Source organism: Ursus americanus, chromosome 21, assembly GCF_024610735.1.
Source record: "Ursus americanus isolate L20-20 chromosome 21, mUrsAme1.1.p, whole genome shotgun sequence".
Taxonomy (NCBI): domain Eukaryota; kingdom Metazoa; phylum Chordata; class Mammalia; order Carnivora; family Ursidae; genus Ursus; species Ursus americanus.
Genome location: NC_142147.1, coordinates 48,681,035 through 48,696,261, shown reverse-complemented (window position 1 = coordinate 48,696,261; position 15,227 = coordinate 48,681,035). Strand labels below are relative to the sequence as shown.

Genomic DNA, 15,227 nt, shown 5'->3' with positions numbered 1-15,227 from the left:
AAGCTCCTACATGATTTTGTGGGTGAGGAGTTTGGAAAGGGTTGGGCTGGGGGGGTCATCTCCGTGTGCTCTGTGTGCCATGAGCTGAGGCGGCTGGGGCTGGAGGATCCATTTTCCAGTTGGCTCACGGGCGGAGCTTTGATTCCCCGGGGCCTTCTTACAAGCACCATGGATGCTCTTACGGCTTTAAGAGACTAAGGTGGAAGCTTCTTGTCCTCTCAAAAGCTAGGTCCACGATAGCATCGTGTCACTTCTGTCATATCCTGCTGGTCAAAGTAGTCAGAGGTTCTGGCTTGGTCTAAGAGCACCAGGAACAAACTGGTTGTGTTAGACTGCTAGGGCTGCGGTAACTGTCCACACAGCAAACGGTGACCACCGCAGACACAGTCCTGTTGTTCTCCCATTGACCGCCAGAGGGCGCGCTGGATGTAATAGTAATAATTACCGTCAGCAGGGGCGCGGACTCGGACTCAGGTTGGGCTAAGTGCTAGTTGAGAGGAGACTTTCAATTTCTTTGTTAAAAACAAAACAAAACACGTGTAGGGGAGCATGGTGGCTCAGTTGGTTAAGCATCTGCCTTCAGCTCAGGTCATGATCTTGGGGTCCTGGGATGGAGCCCCTCATCTGACTCCCTGCACAGCGGGCGAGCCTGCTTCTCCTTCTGCCCCTCCCCCTGCTTTTGCTCTCTCTCTCTCTCTCTCTCTCTCTCTCTCTCTCTCTCTCTCCCTCCCTCCCCCTCTCTCTCTCTCAAAGGTGAATAAATAAAATCTTTTAAAAAATCTAGAAGAGCCTTGCGCTTTTATTTCAACCTGTTCGTGGAAGAGAAGTGATCCTTGCCTGATTTGTCAGAGAAGACCTACTATTACTTGTTCTTTAAAAAAGAGTCTATTTGCCCTCATTATCCCCATGGCAACAAATAATCAAGGAAAACAGCCGATCAGAAATGGAGGCTTCTTGGGGAGGTCATTTTTCTTCAAATATTGCAACAATTTCTAAGAGAATCTCCTAGACTCTTGTTCAAATTCTTCCCAAGGACAGGCTTAAATGAACAGGGAACAGGGGAGGTTGGTAATGGAGCCTATTGGCTGCACAGAGAACAAGATGGATGTTTTGGGAATGGTTTCAATCTGTCACTTTCCTGAAGCTGGTTCTTTCTTTTCCCCCCCTCCTCTCCTTCCTCCCAGAAGTTGATTCCCTAAATGGGTTTTATGATGCAAAATAGCATCTATCCCTCCCACCACAGCTGCTGGAGAGAAGGATATCTCCATCTCTCTCTCTCTCTCTCTCTCTCTCTCTCTCTCTCTCTCGGTGTTTAAAAATTATTTTTGCAGTGGGCATGAATTCATGCCAGTCACTGGTAATGTTGATTGGCTGATCTATCAGTCACTTCCAACTCCTCTCCCATTTTCTACCTCACTCTAAAGAGGTGAAGAAAGCCCTCTTTCCCAGACTCCCCTGCAGCCAGAAAAGGCAGCGACCCAGTTTTGGCCACTGAGTGTGCTGGCTGCTTTTGGGAAATATGTTTGCTACTGGATAAGAGAGAAGAAGCAAGAGAGGAGAGGACTGTCACCACCCCACCTACCCATTTTTTGCCCATTGCGTGAGAAGGTGATGCCTGGGGCTTGGCAGCCATATTGTGACCATGAGGCAATAAATTAGAAGGCAACGGGCAAAATGGAGGAATAGAAAGATTCTGGGTTCTTGATAACGTACTTGACCTGCTAATTAAACCCAGAAGCCTCTTTCCTCCAAATTTTTAATTAAGAAACTAAGAAATATCCTTACCACTTATGCCTGCTGTCAGTTTGGTTTTCTGTAACTTGTAGCCAAAACATCCCTGGCTGACCCATGCTGCTTTCCAAATGACACTAGAGCAGGGCATCCAAACTCGAGTATCTGCAGAGACCAGGCAGCGGACGTGAGGGGGAGAAGTGGGCAGGACAGGGACTCTGGCAAGTGGAGACTTTGTGCCCCAGAGAAGGAGGAACCAGGACTCAGGCTCAGCAGAAATGCCGGCTTCGTGTGAGGCATCTCCTGTTTTCCAAATGCTGTGAATGAAAATTTTGGGACCACGATATGGCAACGAAGACTTGTCTGTGGGACTCTTTCAGCCTCCCTGGACCTGACTCGATTTGAGAAGGAAACACACAAAAATCTATGAAAGGAGTAAAAACACACAGATTCGTTTCTCATTCTCAAAGATTCTTCCCACCTCCGGGCAGGGTGAGTTAATTCTGACAGGTTTAGGAATGCTTTCTTCGTTAAATATTTCCAGCTTCAGAAATAACTTCTACTTCCTATTAAAAATAGGCAAGGATCGGGGCGCTTGGCTGGCTCAGCCATTAGGGCGTGGACTCTCGATCTCGGGATTGTGAGTTCGAGTCCCAGGTTGGGCGCAGAGATTACTTAAAAAAAAAATCTTTAAAAAAATGTGCAATGATTAAATACAATTTCTCATCACAAAGATTTGCAACAAGATTCGTAGGAACTGTGGCCTCAGCATGAAGGTTAACATTCCAGAAGGGATCCGTGCAGAAACCGGTGGGATCAAAGTGGCTTCTTACAGGCGAGCTTCCCATTCATTCATGTATTCATTCAGCTAACATTTATTTTCCCCTCTGTGCCAGGCACAGTTCTAGGCATGGGGGGGGGTCCACACGGTGAACACATCAGACACTGGTCACTGTTTATATGGTCCCTACGTTCCTGAGACCTAACCAGGACCTTCCCCCACCTGCCAGGGGAAACCTTATGTTTACATTGCGTCTAGTTTAGAGTTTCCCATCCTTATGGGCTGAATTGTATCTCCCTGCAAATTCATATCTTGATATCCTACCCCCCAGGGCCTCAGAATGTGACTGTATTTGGAGAGAGGGTGTTTAAAGAGGTGGTTGAGGGGCGCCTGGGTGGCACAGCGGTTAAGCGTCTGCCTTCGGCTCAGGGCGTGATCCTGGCGTTCTGGGATCGAGCCCCACATCAGGCTCCTCCGCTGGGAGCCTGCTTCTTCCTCTCCCACTCCCCCTGCTTGTGTTCCCTCTCTCGCTGGCAGTCTCTCTCTCTCTCTCAAATAAAATAAATAAAATATTTAAAAAAATAAAAAATAAAGAGGCAGTTGAGGTAATGTCCTCATTCCAGGATCATCAGATCCCAAACCTTAGCGAAAACACAGTCTAGTGGGGGAGACAAGACCTCGAAAGCCCCCATGGAAACAGGTTTTGCTTTAGCTGTGAGTTGGTGGTGTGTTAGAATTTTCTACCGTTGCGTACCCCGCCGTTCTAAGGAGGATACACATTCCTGACCATGGCCAGGAAGCTGCTGGTGCCTCCCATGGGGGAAGTGGGTGTTGCCACCTCAAAACATCAGGACGATTGTGACTTGTCTTGGCCCACGTCATGTGAGGGAACGTGCTGAGTGCCTCGTGGGAGTGGAAGCCACACCAGCCACCACGAGGTCAAGCCACTGTCCCACCACCACCAGAAGAACATATCCCCATGGGAGCTGCCCCTTTGGCTTCTAGAACCAAAAAGCCCCACAGCCACTGCCCTGATGTGTAATAATAGGCGTGAAAAATAAACCTGTGCTGCCGAGAGCCACTGAGATGTCAGGGTGATGTCACAGCGATGACGCCTGCAGTCAGGGCTCTCAAAGCCGGCAGGGCCCTGGGAAACTGAGGCTGCCCCACAACCCCCCATCTCCAGCAGGTGGCAAGTAACTTGTTGTTAACTCTGTATACAAGTCAGCGACGGATGCCCTCGATTTTATAAACCCGAGCGGATTCAGAGCTGTTTCCCAGGCAACCACACGCTCGCCCACGTTCATTGTAATGTGTTCTGGAGGGGGCAGGTATATCCAGAGGGCTGGGGATTACTGAGCTTGCTTGGTGAGGACAGCTTTGGAATCCAGGAGACTCAGGTTCAAAGCCCGGCTCTGACACGCGCCCATGGTGTGAGGTTGGGGGAGCCTCCAAACTTCTCAGTGCCTCAGTGAGATGGAGATCTGAGTAGTTCCATTCTATGAGGCTCCGTGAGGTCGGGCACGGGGAGTCGTGTGGCACGTTCCATCGTATACGTTCCAGTTAGGAATCGTTTTGCTGGTGACAGCTAACACCAACTTGGCAGTCATGTGAGTCTTAGAAAAAGGATCCCTAGCTCTCAGTAGAGACACCCGACATGGAGAAGAGGTGAGCGCTGCTGTTGAGTCCTGCCCTGATTACATCTGAGTGCAAAACAAATGTTGATTTTATTTTATTTTTTAAATTTTTTAAAAATATTTTTATTTTATTTATTTGACATAGAGAGAGACAGCCAGCGAGAGAGGGAACACAGGCGGGGGAGTGGGAGAGGAAGAAGCAGGCTCCCAACGGAGGAGCCTGATGTGGGGCTCGATCCCAGAACGCTGGGATCACGCCCTGAGCTGAAGGCAGACGCTTAACGACTGAGCCACCCAGGCACCCCTAGTTTTTTAATTTTTAAAAGAGATTTTATTTATCTATTTGAGAGAGAGCAGACTCCCTGCTGAGCAGAGAGCTGGATGCGGGGCTTGATCTCAGGACCCTGAGATCATGGCCTAAGCTGAAGGCAGACACCCAACTGGCCGAGCCACCCAGGCACCCCAACAAATGTTGATTTAATCACTAAGTTCTGGGGCACTTTGTTGTGTAGCAATAGATAACCAGACACGTATGAAATACTGCTTAGTGCTTACCCACAAAGCTATGCCCCACCCCTATTCCTTCCTAACAGAACCTAGATTTTGTTCAAATATAAGACAGAGTTTCCTTGACCTTAATCAGTCCCACCTGGGTCAGGGGGTACCCATGTGACTCAGTACTGGCCAAAGAGATATGAAAGGAGGTCTGCTGATGAATTCTGGGAGAAGGTGTTTCACCTTTAACGAGGAGAAATTTCCTGCTTTCTGCTTTCCCCTGCTTCCTGTCTTTGAACATCGTGTGTGAACATGATGTCTGGAGTGGCTGCAGCCATCTTGTGACAATGAGGAGAGGCCAGGAAAATTGCTGACTCTGAAACTGACATTGTTGAGCTGCTAAATCAATCCCAGCAACTTCCACTGCTTGGCTTTCTTGCTATGTTTGAGCCACTATTAGCTGAACATTCTGTGACTTGTCCCGGAAAATCTTCTTAATGGTGCCCTGGGCTTCCTTCTTGCCCAGTAATGAGTCTCTGCTGTAATTTCACTACCTGTCTCACTGTTCCCTCGATCTAGACAGGGCAGAAACTGTAGATTCCTACACAGGCAGAAGGTGCTATTCAGAAAAGGAGGGATTTGCCTGTGAGACCATTACACTCCTTTTACCTCTTAGCCCTAAGCCCAATCCTTATGCATTAGCACGGGCTGGGTTGAAGAATGGAGAAAAATCAGCAAGCCTGTTGTTCTTCCAGGAATACCTGAGGGAGCAATTTCTTCCCTGAGGCATATGTGGCTTTAATTTTTATGAGTTAGGCAGAAAATGAGCCAGGAGTGAAAAAGATATCTGTGGTGTTTATGCTTTGTTTCTCAAGTAGGCTCCACGTCCAGCATGGAGCCCCACACGGGGCTTGAACTCATGACCCTGAGATCAAGACCCTCTGCAATCGCTCACTTAGGGGGAAGCTGGCTGCCATGTCGTGAAGGCCCTCCGGCAGTCCTCTGGGGAGGCCAATGTGGTAAGGCCCTGAGGCCTCCAGCCAACAGCCCTGGGAATGAACCTTTGGGGATGCACGTCCTCCGGCCCCATACAAACCTTCGGATGACAGCAGTCCCAGCCAACATCCTGATGGCAACCTCAGGAGAGCACCGAGCTGGAAACACCCAGCTAAGCTGCTCCCCGAGTCCTGACCCTCAGAAACTGGGAGATAGTAACTATTTCTTATTTTAAGCTGTTAGGTTTGGGGGCAATTTCCAACCTAGCAATAGGGGACCAATACAAACCCTATAGGGTGACCCATTCTTGTTCCGGGGAATATGCTCTGTTAATTTCAGACCTTGGGAGCAGAGTTAAGTAGATTGTCCTCTTAGGGGGATAGATGACCTGTCATCCTCATTCTGGTAGCTTGTTTTCTTATTTTCCCTTCATCTCTAATCATGCCCAAAGAATCCACACCTGTGCTTCATGAGAACATCGACAACTAGACTCCAAATTGGAGTCATTGGTGGCTGAAGAAGCCACAAAGCCAACCCATGCCCATGACGTTGACCAGACAGATCAGAGACACATGTCTCCCTGCATGGCCTTCCTCACAGTCCAATATGGCGGGGAGCCAGACCCCAAAAGAGGGGGCTGAGGAGGAAATGAAGATGTGTCCCTGCCCCCCACTGCACATCCTGAGGTCAGAGCTGGAGAAGGAGAGAGAAGGAGGAGGGAATTTTAAACAGGATGGGATGGATTTTGCTCTACCAAATGTGATTGAGCTGGGCCCAAGATGTCGTTGGAGAATGGGAAAGGAAGATTCTAGGTGGTCCATACAGGCACAGACTGAGGTAAAACTAAAATGTTGCATGCCTCTCCACTCTGCACCCACCCAATCTCAGACTTCTCAAGTAATAAGTTATGTCGGTGTGGATAGTCTGGACTGGGGAACCCCATTCCCACTGGCTTCCTCCGCCAGTTATCATGGGGAAGGGGACTAGTTCTTTCTACTACTCTCCTTCTTCTGGAAGAGATGCCTGGAGGCAGACATGACATAAAAGTATTTACAACCTGGATGAAAGGCCAGGACCCCAGCATCAGAGGATGGGGGGTGCTGAAACCCCCGCTAGGACACAGACCAAGGATCAGGGATCCAAGTGGATCCCCAGCCTTGATTGTGGGGCTTCTTAGGCTCCAGATAACAAACACATCCCTGCTCTGGGTCTGAGAAACATGGTGGGGACAAGGCTTGTGCTGGGGGAGGCGATGCTGGGGCAGGGAGCCTAGTGGGAGCATAAGAACTGAAGCAGGGAGGAAAAGGGGGTGCAAATCAGTGACAGGGCAGGCCCAGGTGTCCCGGCTGCACTTCAGTTATGACAGGTGGGACATCTGCTGCCCCACCTCAGACGCTCCCCTGCCCCATCCTCCAGACCACAAAGACACCAGACCGGGACTTTCAACTCACTTTACTGAAGGGCCCCAGGGGACGAGTGCACAAGGAGAGGAGCCCACAGCTGCTCCAGACCTGCCCCACCCCAGGCGTCCGCAGAGGCCACTCAGCCCAGGGCCATACCCCCCAGGGAGGAGGGAGCTTCCTCCCCAGCCCCAGCCCCAGGCCCCCCCTGGCCTGCTCCCTGGTGATCTCAGGAACTGTCCCAGGGAGGTCCCTGTAGTTCTGAGGGAGGAGCTTCTAGAAAGGCTGAACCCCTTCCTGAGTCTGCTTCTTCACCTGGGTGTCCCCAGGTGGGGCTCACACAGTCCCCTTGGGCGGCAAGGGCACCCCCAGGCCCCTGGGCCTTCCTGGAGACACAGAGGGAGGGCCCTCCTGGCACGAGGGGCCTGTCACCTCCTGGGCACATGGGGACTCTGGCACAGGCACACGCAGTCCCAGGACAAGAAGACTTGGAGTGGCATCAGTGGGAGCGCTGCTGAGAGGAAACACAGGTGGGTGGGAAGGGCTGATGACCGCTTCACCACGTGGACACTGACACCCCAAGGAAGCTGCCACACTGGGGACACCAGGTGCTGAGCCCCACAGCACTGAGCCAGGCTCCTGGGGGAACCCAGGCCAGGCTGCGGCTCCCTCCTGGGGACACGTCCTTCCCCTTGGCACAATTCCCTGGGCAGCTCCTACACTGGCTGGACCAGCCCCTGCCTCTCGGATGCCCCCTCAGGGTCCCCTCCGATGTTTAATTCACTCAGAGGGTGCACTGGGCACCCTGCATCCTCTTATGCCCGGGGCTGCAAGGCCGGTGCTGAGGGGCCGGCCAGCCCACAGGACAGGGGGGCAGCTGTTGGGACAACGGGGGTGGGTGGGTGGCGGTGAGGGGCCCACAGGCCTGTGGGAGGTGCCCTGCCCTGCACTGCCATTGAGGGAAGCCAGAAATCTGGAGTTTATGTGACTGAAAATGGTGGCAAGTAATTCCGGTTTTTGGAACTCCCTGGGCAGCCTGAGTGACAGATTCAGCCTGTGGACAGTGGCCTTGGCCTTGAGGAGCTGGGTCCCTTGTCTCCGCAGCACCTGAGGGGGCAGGGCTGGTGCTTTCCCCTTTCTCCCGCCTCCTCCTCCTCCCCAGCCCCCACCCTTCCCCACCTGTCCTCCCTCCTCTCTCAGAGGACCTCTCTCCTCCCCTAGGAGCTGTCCCCTCTGCCCTTCAGCTGCCCTCTTTCTGGAATCATCTCCTCCCCCAAGCAGGGAGGACCAGCTCAGGCCTCCTGCTACACGCAGACACCCACTGCCCAGCTGGGTGGCCCAGGCTCCATCCCAGACCCCAGGCCCCATGAGACTGGGGCAGGGGGACAGTGGCCCACAGACGCTGGCCAGAAGCAGGTGTCTGGAACGATGGGGGCCTCGCAGACAGCCTGAAAGAACTCTCTGGCACGGCGGGCCTCCCCACTGCCCCATGGCCACCGCCACGCTCACCCGCGAGCTAACCCGGCGCTGCCCAAAGCCCAGCCCCCTGAGTGGGCCCCCAACACACCGTCCAATCACCTGGGGCTGCTGCCTCCGGGGTGTCCGCACCTCTCCCCCGCTTCCCTGGGGATCGCTCCCCCCACCTGCAAAGGAGGGACTGAGAGGGGCTGGGGAGGCGGGAGGCGGGCAGCTCAGCAGAGCTGGGGTGGCGCTGTGAAGCGGCGGGCGGGGGGCCGCCTCAGCCGCAGGGGGGCGGGGGCAGCGCCCCGGGTGCGGCCGCGCGGCTCCGGTTTCCCCTAGCGGCACTTGGGGGACAGCCTCCCGCCGCGACAAGCCTTCCTCCCGAGGGACGACTCGCAGCCGGGGGACGGCTGAGCCCTGGCCTCGCCGGCCTGGACGTGGACCCCCGCGTCCGCGCGCCCCTTCTTTTTCTGGTGCGCCGCCGCCTGCTCCTTAGCCCGCGTCTCGGGAGTGACAGCCCGCCGGCCGCCTCCTCCACCTCCCCCTCGGCGTCGGCGGGAGCCCAACGGTGCCGGGGCCGCGGCCGCCACCCCCAGGGCCCTGGAGGCCGTGCGGGCCCCCTTGGCCCGCGCCTTCCCGGACGCCCGGGGCTCGGCCTCCGACTCCGGCTCTGCGCCGCCCCCGCCGCCAGCAGCGCCAGCACCTCGCCCAGCCGGCCCCCGGCGCGCCCGCCCCTCCCTCCTGCCCGGGCGCTTGCCCCCGCCGTGTCCCGCGCTGCCAGCAGCGCCACGAGCTCCAGGAGGCCCCCCTCGCCGTCGCCCCAGCCCGCCAGGAGGCCTCGCCGCGCTCTCTTGCCCGCGGCCCGGGGCCCGGGCGCGGCCAGGGCGCAGATGCACTCCCGCACGCCCCCGCCGTCCGTGGCTGTCCGCAGCACCAGGGCGTCCACCCGGCGGCCGGCCTCCTCCACCTTCACGCGCGCTCCCCCAGTGTCCTGGGCCAGCACGAACAGGACCTCGCCGAGGGCATCTGTCGGGTCTCTCGTGGCGCTCCAGCCCAGGGACTCGACCACCGAAGCGATCTTGAGCAGCTCCTGGCGGCCCGAGGGGTCCGACGGGTCCGTGTAGGCCACAATGGCCACAAACTCGGGGTTGTCCAGCCCCTCGTCTCCCGGCTCCCCGTTCGGCTGCGACTCGCTTTCTGGAGCGTCGCCGTCGGCGGGCTCCTCGTCGCCAACGTCTCGCACAGCAAGCAGGGCGACTAAGTCGGGCACGCCGCTCCCGGCTTTGCCGCCGCCACCGCCGTCGAGGCTGAGGGCCGAGGGCCCCGGGGGCTCTTTTTCCGTGGGCTCCCGCTTGCCTTTGTCCGTCAGCGTCACCAGGGCCAAGAACTCGCGGGGCCCCTCTCCCGTGGCCGCGCCGCTCTGCAGGGCCCACTCCTTGCCGAGCTCCTTGGCGGCCTGGTGCAGCGTGGCTGACAGCGCGCTCGGCGCCTCGTCGGCGCTCAGGTCGTCCTGGTCCAGCTCCTCCAGCACGATGCCCAGGCTGCCCTCGGAAGAGGTGTCCGACTCCCTCCTGGCCCACGTGGGCGGCCACCCCCCTCGCTCGGGCTTCTGGCCCTTCAGGGCCCACCTGGTGCCTCTGGCTCTGTGTCTGCGAGCCCGGCGGCCCCTCCTAGGAGGTGGGCCAGCTCTCCTGGCTGTGGGCTCTGAGCCCAGGGCCCAGTACTCCGAGGCCAGAGAGGGGAGCCTGTCCCCGGGGACCCAGGGCCCTGCAGCCTGCGAGGGCCTCTCACCCAGCACGAGGCGTCTCATTTGCCTCAGGACTCCTGGGTCCTCCGCGGGGTCCTGACACACGAACCTCCAGACACCGTCCTTGCCCGGGATCTCCCAGGGGACGGCCGCGTGGTTTATGTCCTCCACGAACTCCACCAGGGCGGCCTTGGCCTTGTGGTCCCTCGAGGCCCCGGTGTTGCACAGCTTGAAGGTGCCCAGGGGCTGGAAGGCCGGCTGCAGGACGGCCTCGATGGCCGCGCGCTCCAGGCCCTCCGGGATGCCGGTGACCAGCAGGGCCCGGTGCATGTCCACATCCAGCCCCCGGCACCAGTCCCGCAGAAGGCTCAGGGCCATGGTGCCGCCGGCCGCCTGGCGCTGAGGGCGGGGCGCAGGGAAGCCTGGGGAGGACGTGCGCTGCGGCGCCCCGCGCAGATCCCGCCTTGGAACAGCGCCACAGCCTTGGACTCCAGGTTCAGGGGAATGTGGCAGGTCCCTGGGGGCTCTGGGGTCAGGGCTCCTGCTGTAGCAGCCTGTCCTAATGCCCACTCTTCTGGGCCCTTGGAGAACCCGCAGGGGGCTTACGCGTCTGCTTGCTGGTTTGGCCTTTCTTGCTGTGGGCCTGGCTGGGAAACCAGGCAGGATGAATCCCTCTGGGAGCGACAGCTCCCTCCACCTCCCCCCACTGCCACCAACTGCTGGGGATCTCTGGTCGAGGATCACTGGTCTCCTGCTCCAGCCAAGTGTGAATGTGCGCCCCCTTCCTCTTCCTCCTGGTGGGTTCTCCCTGCCAACCCTAGTGTGGGCAGTGGGCTTGGGCTCCTGGGTGCTGACATCCCTCTTCCCCCATTGGCTATTGGAGTTTCCATGGCAACCATTTTGAGGGTGTTGCCAGGGGCTGAGCATTTCTTTGAAGGAGCTCGCTGGGACCTTTCATGATTCACGGAGGAAGGTCTCACCCAGAGAACTAGGTCTCACGAATTCGGGACCAATCTCAGGGAACCAGGCTTTAATTGGGGGGGGGACTCTGCTCAAGCAGGGAGAGCTGCAGGCAGAGGGAGAGGGGGAAACAGACTTCATGCTGGGCAGGAGCCTGATGCAGGGGCTCGATGCTGGGCTTGATCCCAGGACCCTGGGATTAGGACCCGAGCAAAGGCAGACGCTTAACCAAGTGAGCCACCCGGGCGACCCCAAATCAGCAATTTCTTTCTCCTGAGACGCCCGGGTGGCTGAGCGTCAGGCTGCCCAAGTGTGGGTTTGTCCTGCAAACACTGTGACTGACAACTTGCCTACGGATGGGTGCGCTGGGGGTGGTGCGGGGGAGGGGCAGTGAGACTGCCTTTCCTAGCCCCCTGTTGGTATGAGACCTGGGGTCCCCGGAGAAGCCTCAAGAACCTATGGCAAGGGGCGCCTGGGGGGCTCAGTCGGTGGAGCGTCCGACTCTTGATTTCGGCGCAGGTCGTGATCTCAGGGTCGTGAGATCGAGCCCCTTGTATTTGGGCTCCACGCTCAGTGGGGAGTCTGCTTCTCTCCCTCTCCCTCTGCTCCTACCCCCCTCAAATAAATTAATTTTTTTTAAAAAAAGGAAGAAAGAACCTATGGCGGGTGGTGTGCCAGGAAGAAATGAAGAAGACCCTCGTCTTGTCCCTGCGAGCGCTGCCCCAGCCTTGGAACTGGAGGTGCTGCTGGCAATCAGAGTGACTGGAGAGGGAGTGAGTGCTCGATTGGCCAGGCTTGGGTGCGTGAGGTGGTAGGGGAGGGGGTTCCCCAAAGAGAAATGGAGGTGAACCAGGTAGGAGCCAGGGATGGACACAGGGCTGGAAAGCAGGAGCTCCTGTCCCAAGGGGATGAAGGGCAGTCATGAGATTCAGTGTACCTGGATTGGGGCGAGCCTGAGAGGGAGGATGGGACCTCTCCTTGCCTGGGGGTGTTTTGGGGGAGACTCTCTAGATCCCTGGTCGGGGGAAGAGCATTCACCCATTTAGGTACTCACTGAAGTCACCCCCACCCGGGGAATTCATTCACTCAGTGTCTCTCTAGTCTCTGGTGTCTGTTCCGGGACCCACCTGTGCAGGATGCTGGGGACAGTGTTGATGGAGCTAAGCCCTTACTCCTGAAGCTCAGAGCCATGACCTCATAGGGACGTCAGCACCCGCAGGGAAAGGCCTGGATTTTCAGGGGAGTGGAGTGTGGCTGAGTGGGGGAAATGTCAGGGCCAGGCCCGTGGGGACTTGCAGATGTGACCAAGGAGCAGAAGGCTTTGTTGGGTCCCCAGAGCTGGAAGCTTCTCTGCAGTTTAGGTGCTGTGTGACCCTGGGAAAGTTAAACAACATCTCTGAGCCTCACTTTCCTCCTTTATAAGCTACTGGGAGTTGCTGTTGGAGTTAGGCACGTGGAGGTTTTAGCGCAGTGCCAGGGTGCAGTAGGGCTGTAAGTAGTGGTAATTGGCAATAACCCTCCTGTCATTGATTTTGTCTGTAGGGGAGGCTGAGGCGCTGCATGAAGGATTTGTTGGATCAGGGCGCCCTCTGGTGGGCATAGGGAGACAGTTCAGGAAAGAGAGATGGAAAGGAGAGTTTTAGAAATCTTCCTCCCTCTCTTCTTCCTTCTCTCTCTTCTTCTCTTCCTCCCTCCCTTCCTTTCGCCCTGCTTTCTTTCCTATCTTCCTTCCACACACAGTCCCACAGGACCTGCTCCCGCCTAGCTGGAGGCCCAGCGATGACTGAAACAGCCCAGGCCCTGCCCTCCTGGGGTTCACAGTCCAGTGGGGGGTGGGGAGTGGGGGACCCAGGAATCCCTCCGGTGTAGAGAGTAATGCGAAGCCGCGTGTCCCAGGCTGGAAAGGCCGGGACCACAATGAGCTCACGAGCCACTGTGGGGAGCTTGTGCTTTCTCCCGCGGGCCCTGGAGCCATAGAAAAATGTTCAGAGAAGGCGAGAGGCAGGGTCAAGTTTATGGTGTCTTGCGGAGGATAAACGACGGATGGACGGATGGACGAATCTCTGAAGGCGGCAATGGGGTTGGACCCAGGGAGGAGGCTGGGGGTGGGGTGGAGCCCCTGTAGGGGGAGGAGGAGGGAGGCTCCAGGGACCCACCCCATCCTAGTTTGAGGGAGGAGCCCCCCATCCCCAGTCTGGTAGTCAGTCTGATGGGGCTCCCCAACACACGCCTCCAGACCTGGGCCAGGTCTCCAGTCCCCAGGCAGAGCTCCGGCTGGTGGTGGCGCCCCTTCAGGCCAAGGGCAAGTTCCGATTGGCTCTGGTGGGCCACTTGGGGCGGGCTCTGCCCCTGCCCGAAGACCTTCTAGTTCCCACAGGGGGTGAGGGGGAGCGGAGCCCTGGTCCCTGGATGCATGTGCAGGGGTCTCCCCATAGGGTCAGTACTTTGATTCACATGCCCGTAGATGTGGGTGTAGGTGCTTCTTCGTGGGACTGAGGGGTCCGCAGCGGATCTGTGTTCTGTTAGTGCCGTGTGGGAGGGGGGCTGCGTCTCTCTGTGGGTATGGGTGGGGCAGGGCTCTCAGTGTTGGTGAATGTGTTTCCGTGTATGTCTCCAGGTGTGTGAGCGTGTGTGTGCGAGTGTGTGTGTATGTGGGGGGGGGTAGAGCAGCTCAGTGCCAGTGTGTGTCAATGTCAGTCTCTGTGGGTGTAAGTGTGAGTGCGTGTGAGCGAGTGTGTGTGATGTGTGTTAGAGGAGTGTGTGAAGTGTGCAGGTGTTTTTGCAAGTGTGTTGGTCTGTGTGTGTGCGTTAGTGGTGCTAGTGTGATTGTGACGTGGGCTGGCAGGAGCCAAAGGCTTCACCTTGAACTGGGCACACCTCCAAACTTCCAGCCCCTTCCATTCCCAGGCGAAATAGATCTGATCTCCAATCTGAGACCGAGACCTCAGCGCTCAGCCTGGGACTCCTCACCCTCAACGCTCTGCTCTCTCTGGGGAAAGTACCAGGTCCTACAAGGGTGGGAAGGGAAGAGTGGGTCTCCAGGCAGTGTAGACGAAGCTCTCCCAGCCCCCATGAATGGGGAGGGGGTGTCAGCTTCCTTGAGCTGTGGTCCCTTGCTCCCCACCTCTCCCATCTGGCTAAGGACGCTAAGAGAATGTGACCCTCATTCGCAGGTATCAAAATGGAGGCGCCGAGAGGGGAGGCGCAGAGAGGGCAGGAACCCGCCCAAGATAACAAGGAGCAGTGGGTTAGGGAGGGAGGGGATGGAAAGGGAGCCCAGACAGCCCCACTCCAAATACGCCCCTATCTACGGCAGCAGTCCCCATCTGTTGTCAACCCCTTCTCCCATACTCACCCCCACCAGGGGGCCAGGAACGTCCCCAGCAGTCCCCCTCCTGGGACAGCCAGGCAGAGCCTCCCCCCTCTACACCTGCTTTTGTTGTTCGTTCTCTTTGGTGATGTCTAGGGGATTAAAAAAAAAAAAAAACTAACAAAGAGATGTGCAAACTTATTTGTAGTCAGGGAACCGTGGCCACCACTTTGCACTCATGAAACAGACGGGTCTTTGAAGGCTGGATAATGTCCAGTTTGGGGAAAGGGTTTGGGAGCACAGGAATCTTCAAGCCCTAACCGTGGGCGCGTGAACGGGGACAGTCATTGCACAAGGCGACCTGTGGGGCTTGGGAGAGTTAGCGAGACAGGGACCCTACCTCCTGGCAGCCCTGCTTGCGGGACACATGCCGGGGACTGTCTCATTCAGCACCAAAGGACAGTGTGAAGACGTTGATCATGGTGTCTTCTGCGGTGTGTGGGGGAAGAGATGGGGACAGGTGTGTGGCAGTTACTTTTTTTTTTTAAGATTTATTTATTTATTTGAGGGGCGCCTGGGTGGCACAGCGGTTAAGCATCTGCCTTTGGCTCAGGGCGTGATCCTGGCATTATGGGATCGAGCCCCACATCAGGCTCCTCTGCTATGAGCCTGCTTCTTCCTCTCCCACTCCCCCTGCTTGTGTTCCCTC

The 15,227-nt window shown here is 57.0% G+C and overlaps 1 protein-coding gene across 1 annotated transcript; it reads right to left on the bottom strand.

Moving 5' to 3' along the window:
* Nucleotides 1-8,836: 8,836 nt before the first annotated feature.
* LOC123778763 (paraneoplastic antigen-like protein 8B) lies at nucleotides 8,837-10,626 on the bottom strand. Its single transcript, XM_045776341.2, has 2 exons — nucleotides 9,158-10,626; nucleotides 8,837-9,101 (listed from the first exon to the last, which is right to left on the bottom strand). The coding sequence occupies exons 1-2, from the start codon at nucleotides 10,624-10,626 to the stop codon at nucleotides 8,837-8,839; spliced, it is 1,734 nt and encodes a 577-aa protein (XP_045632297.2).
* Between the last annotated feature and the right edge of the window lie 4,601 nt (nucleotides 10,627-15,227).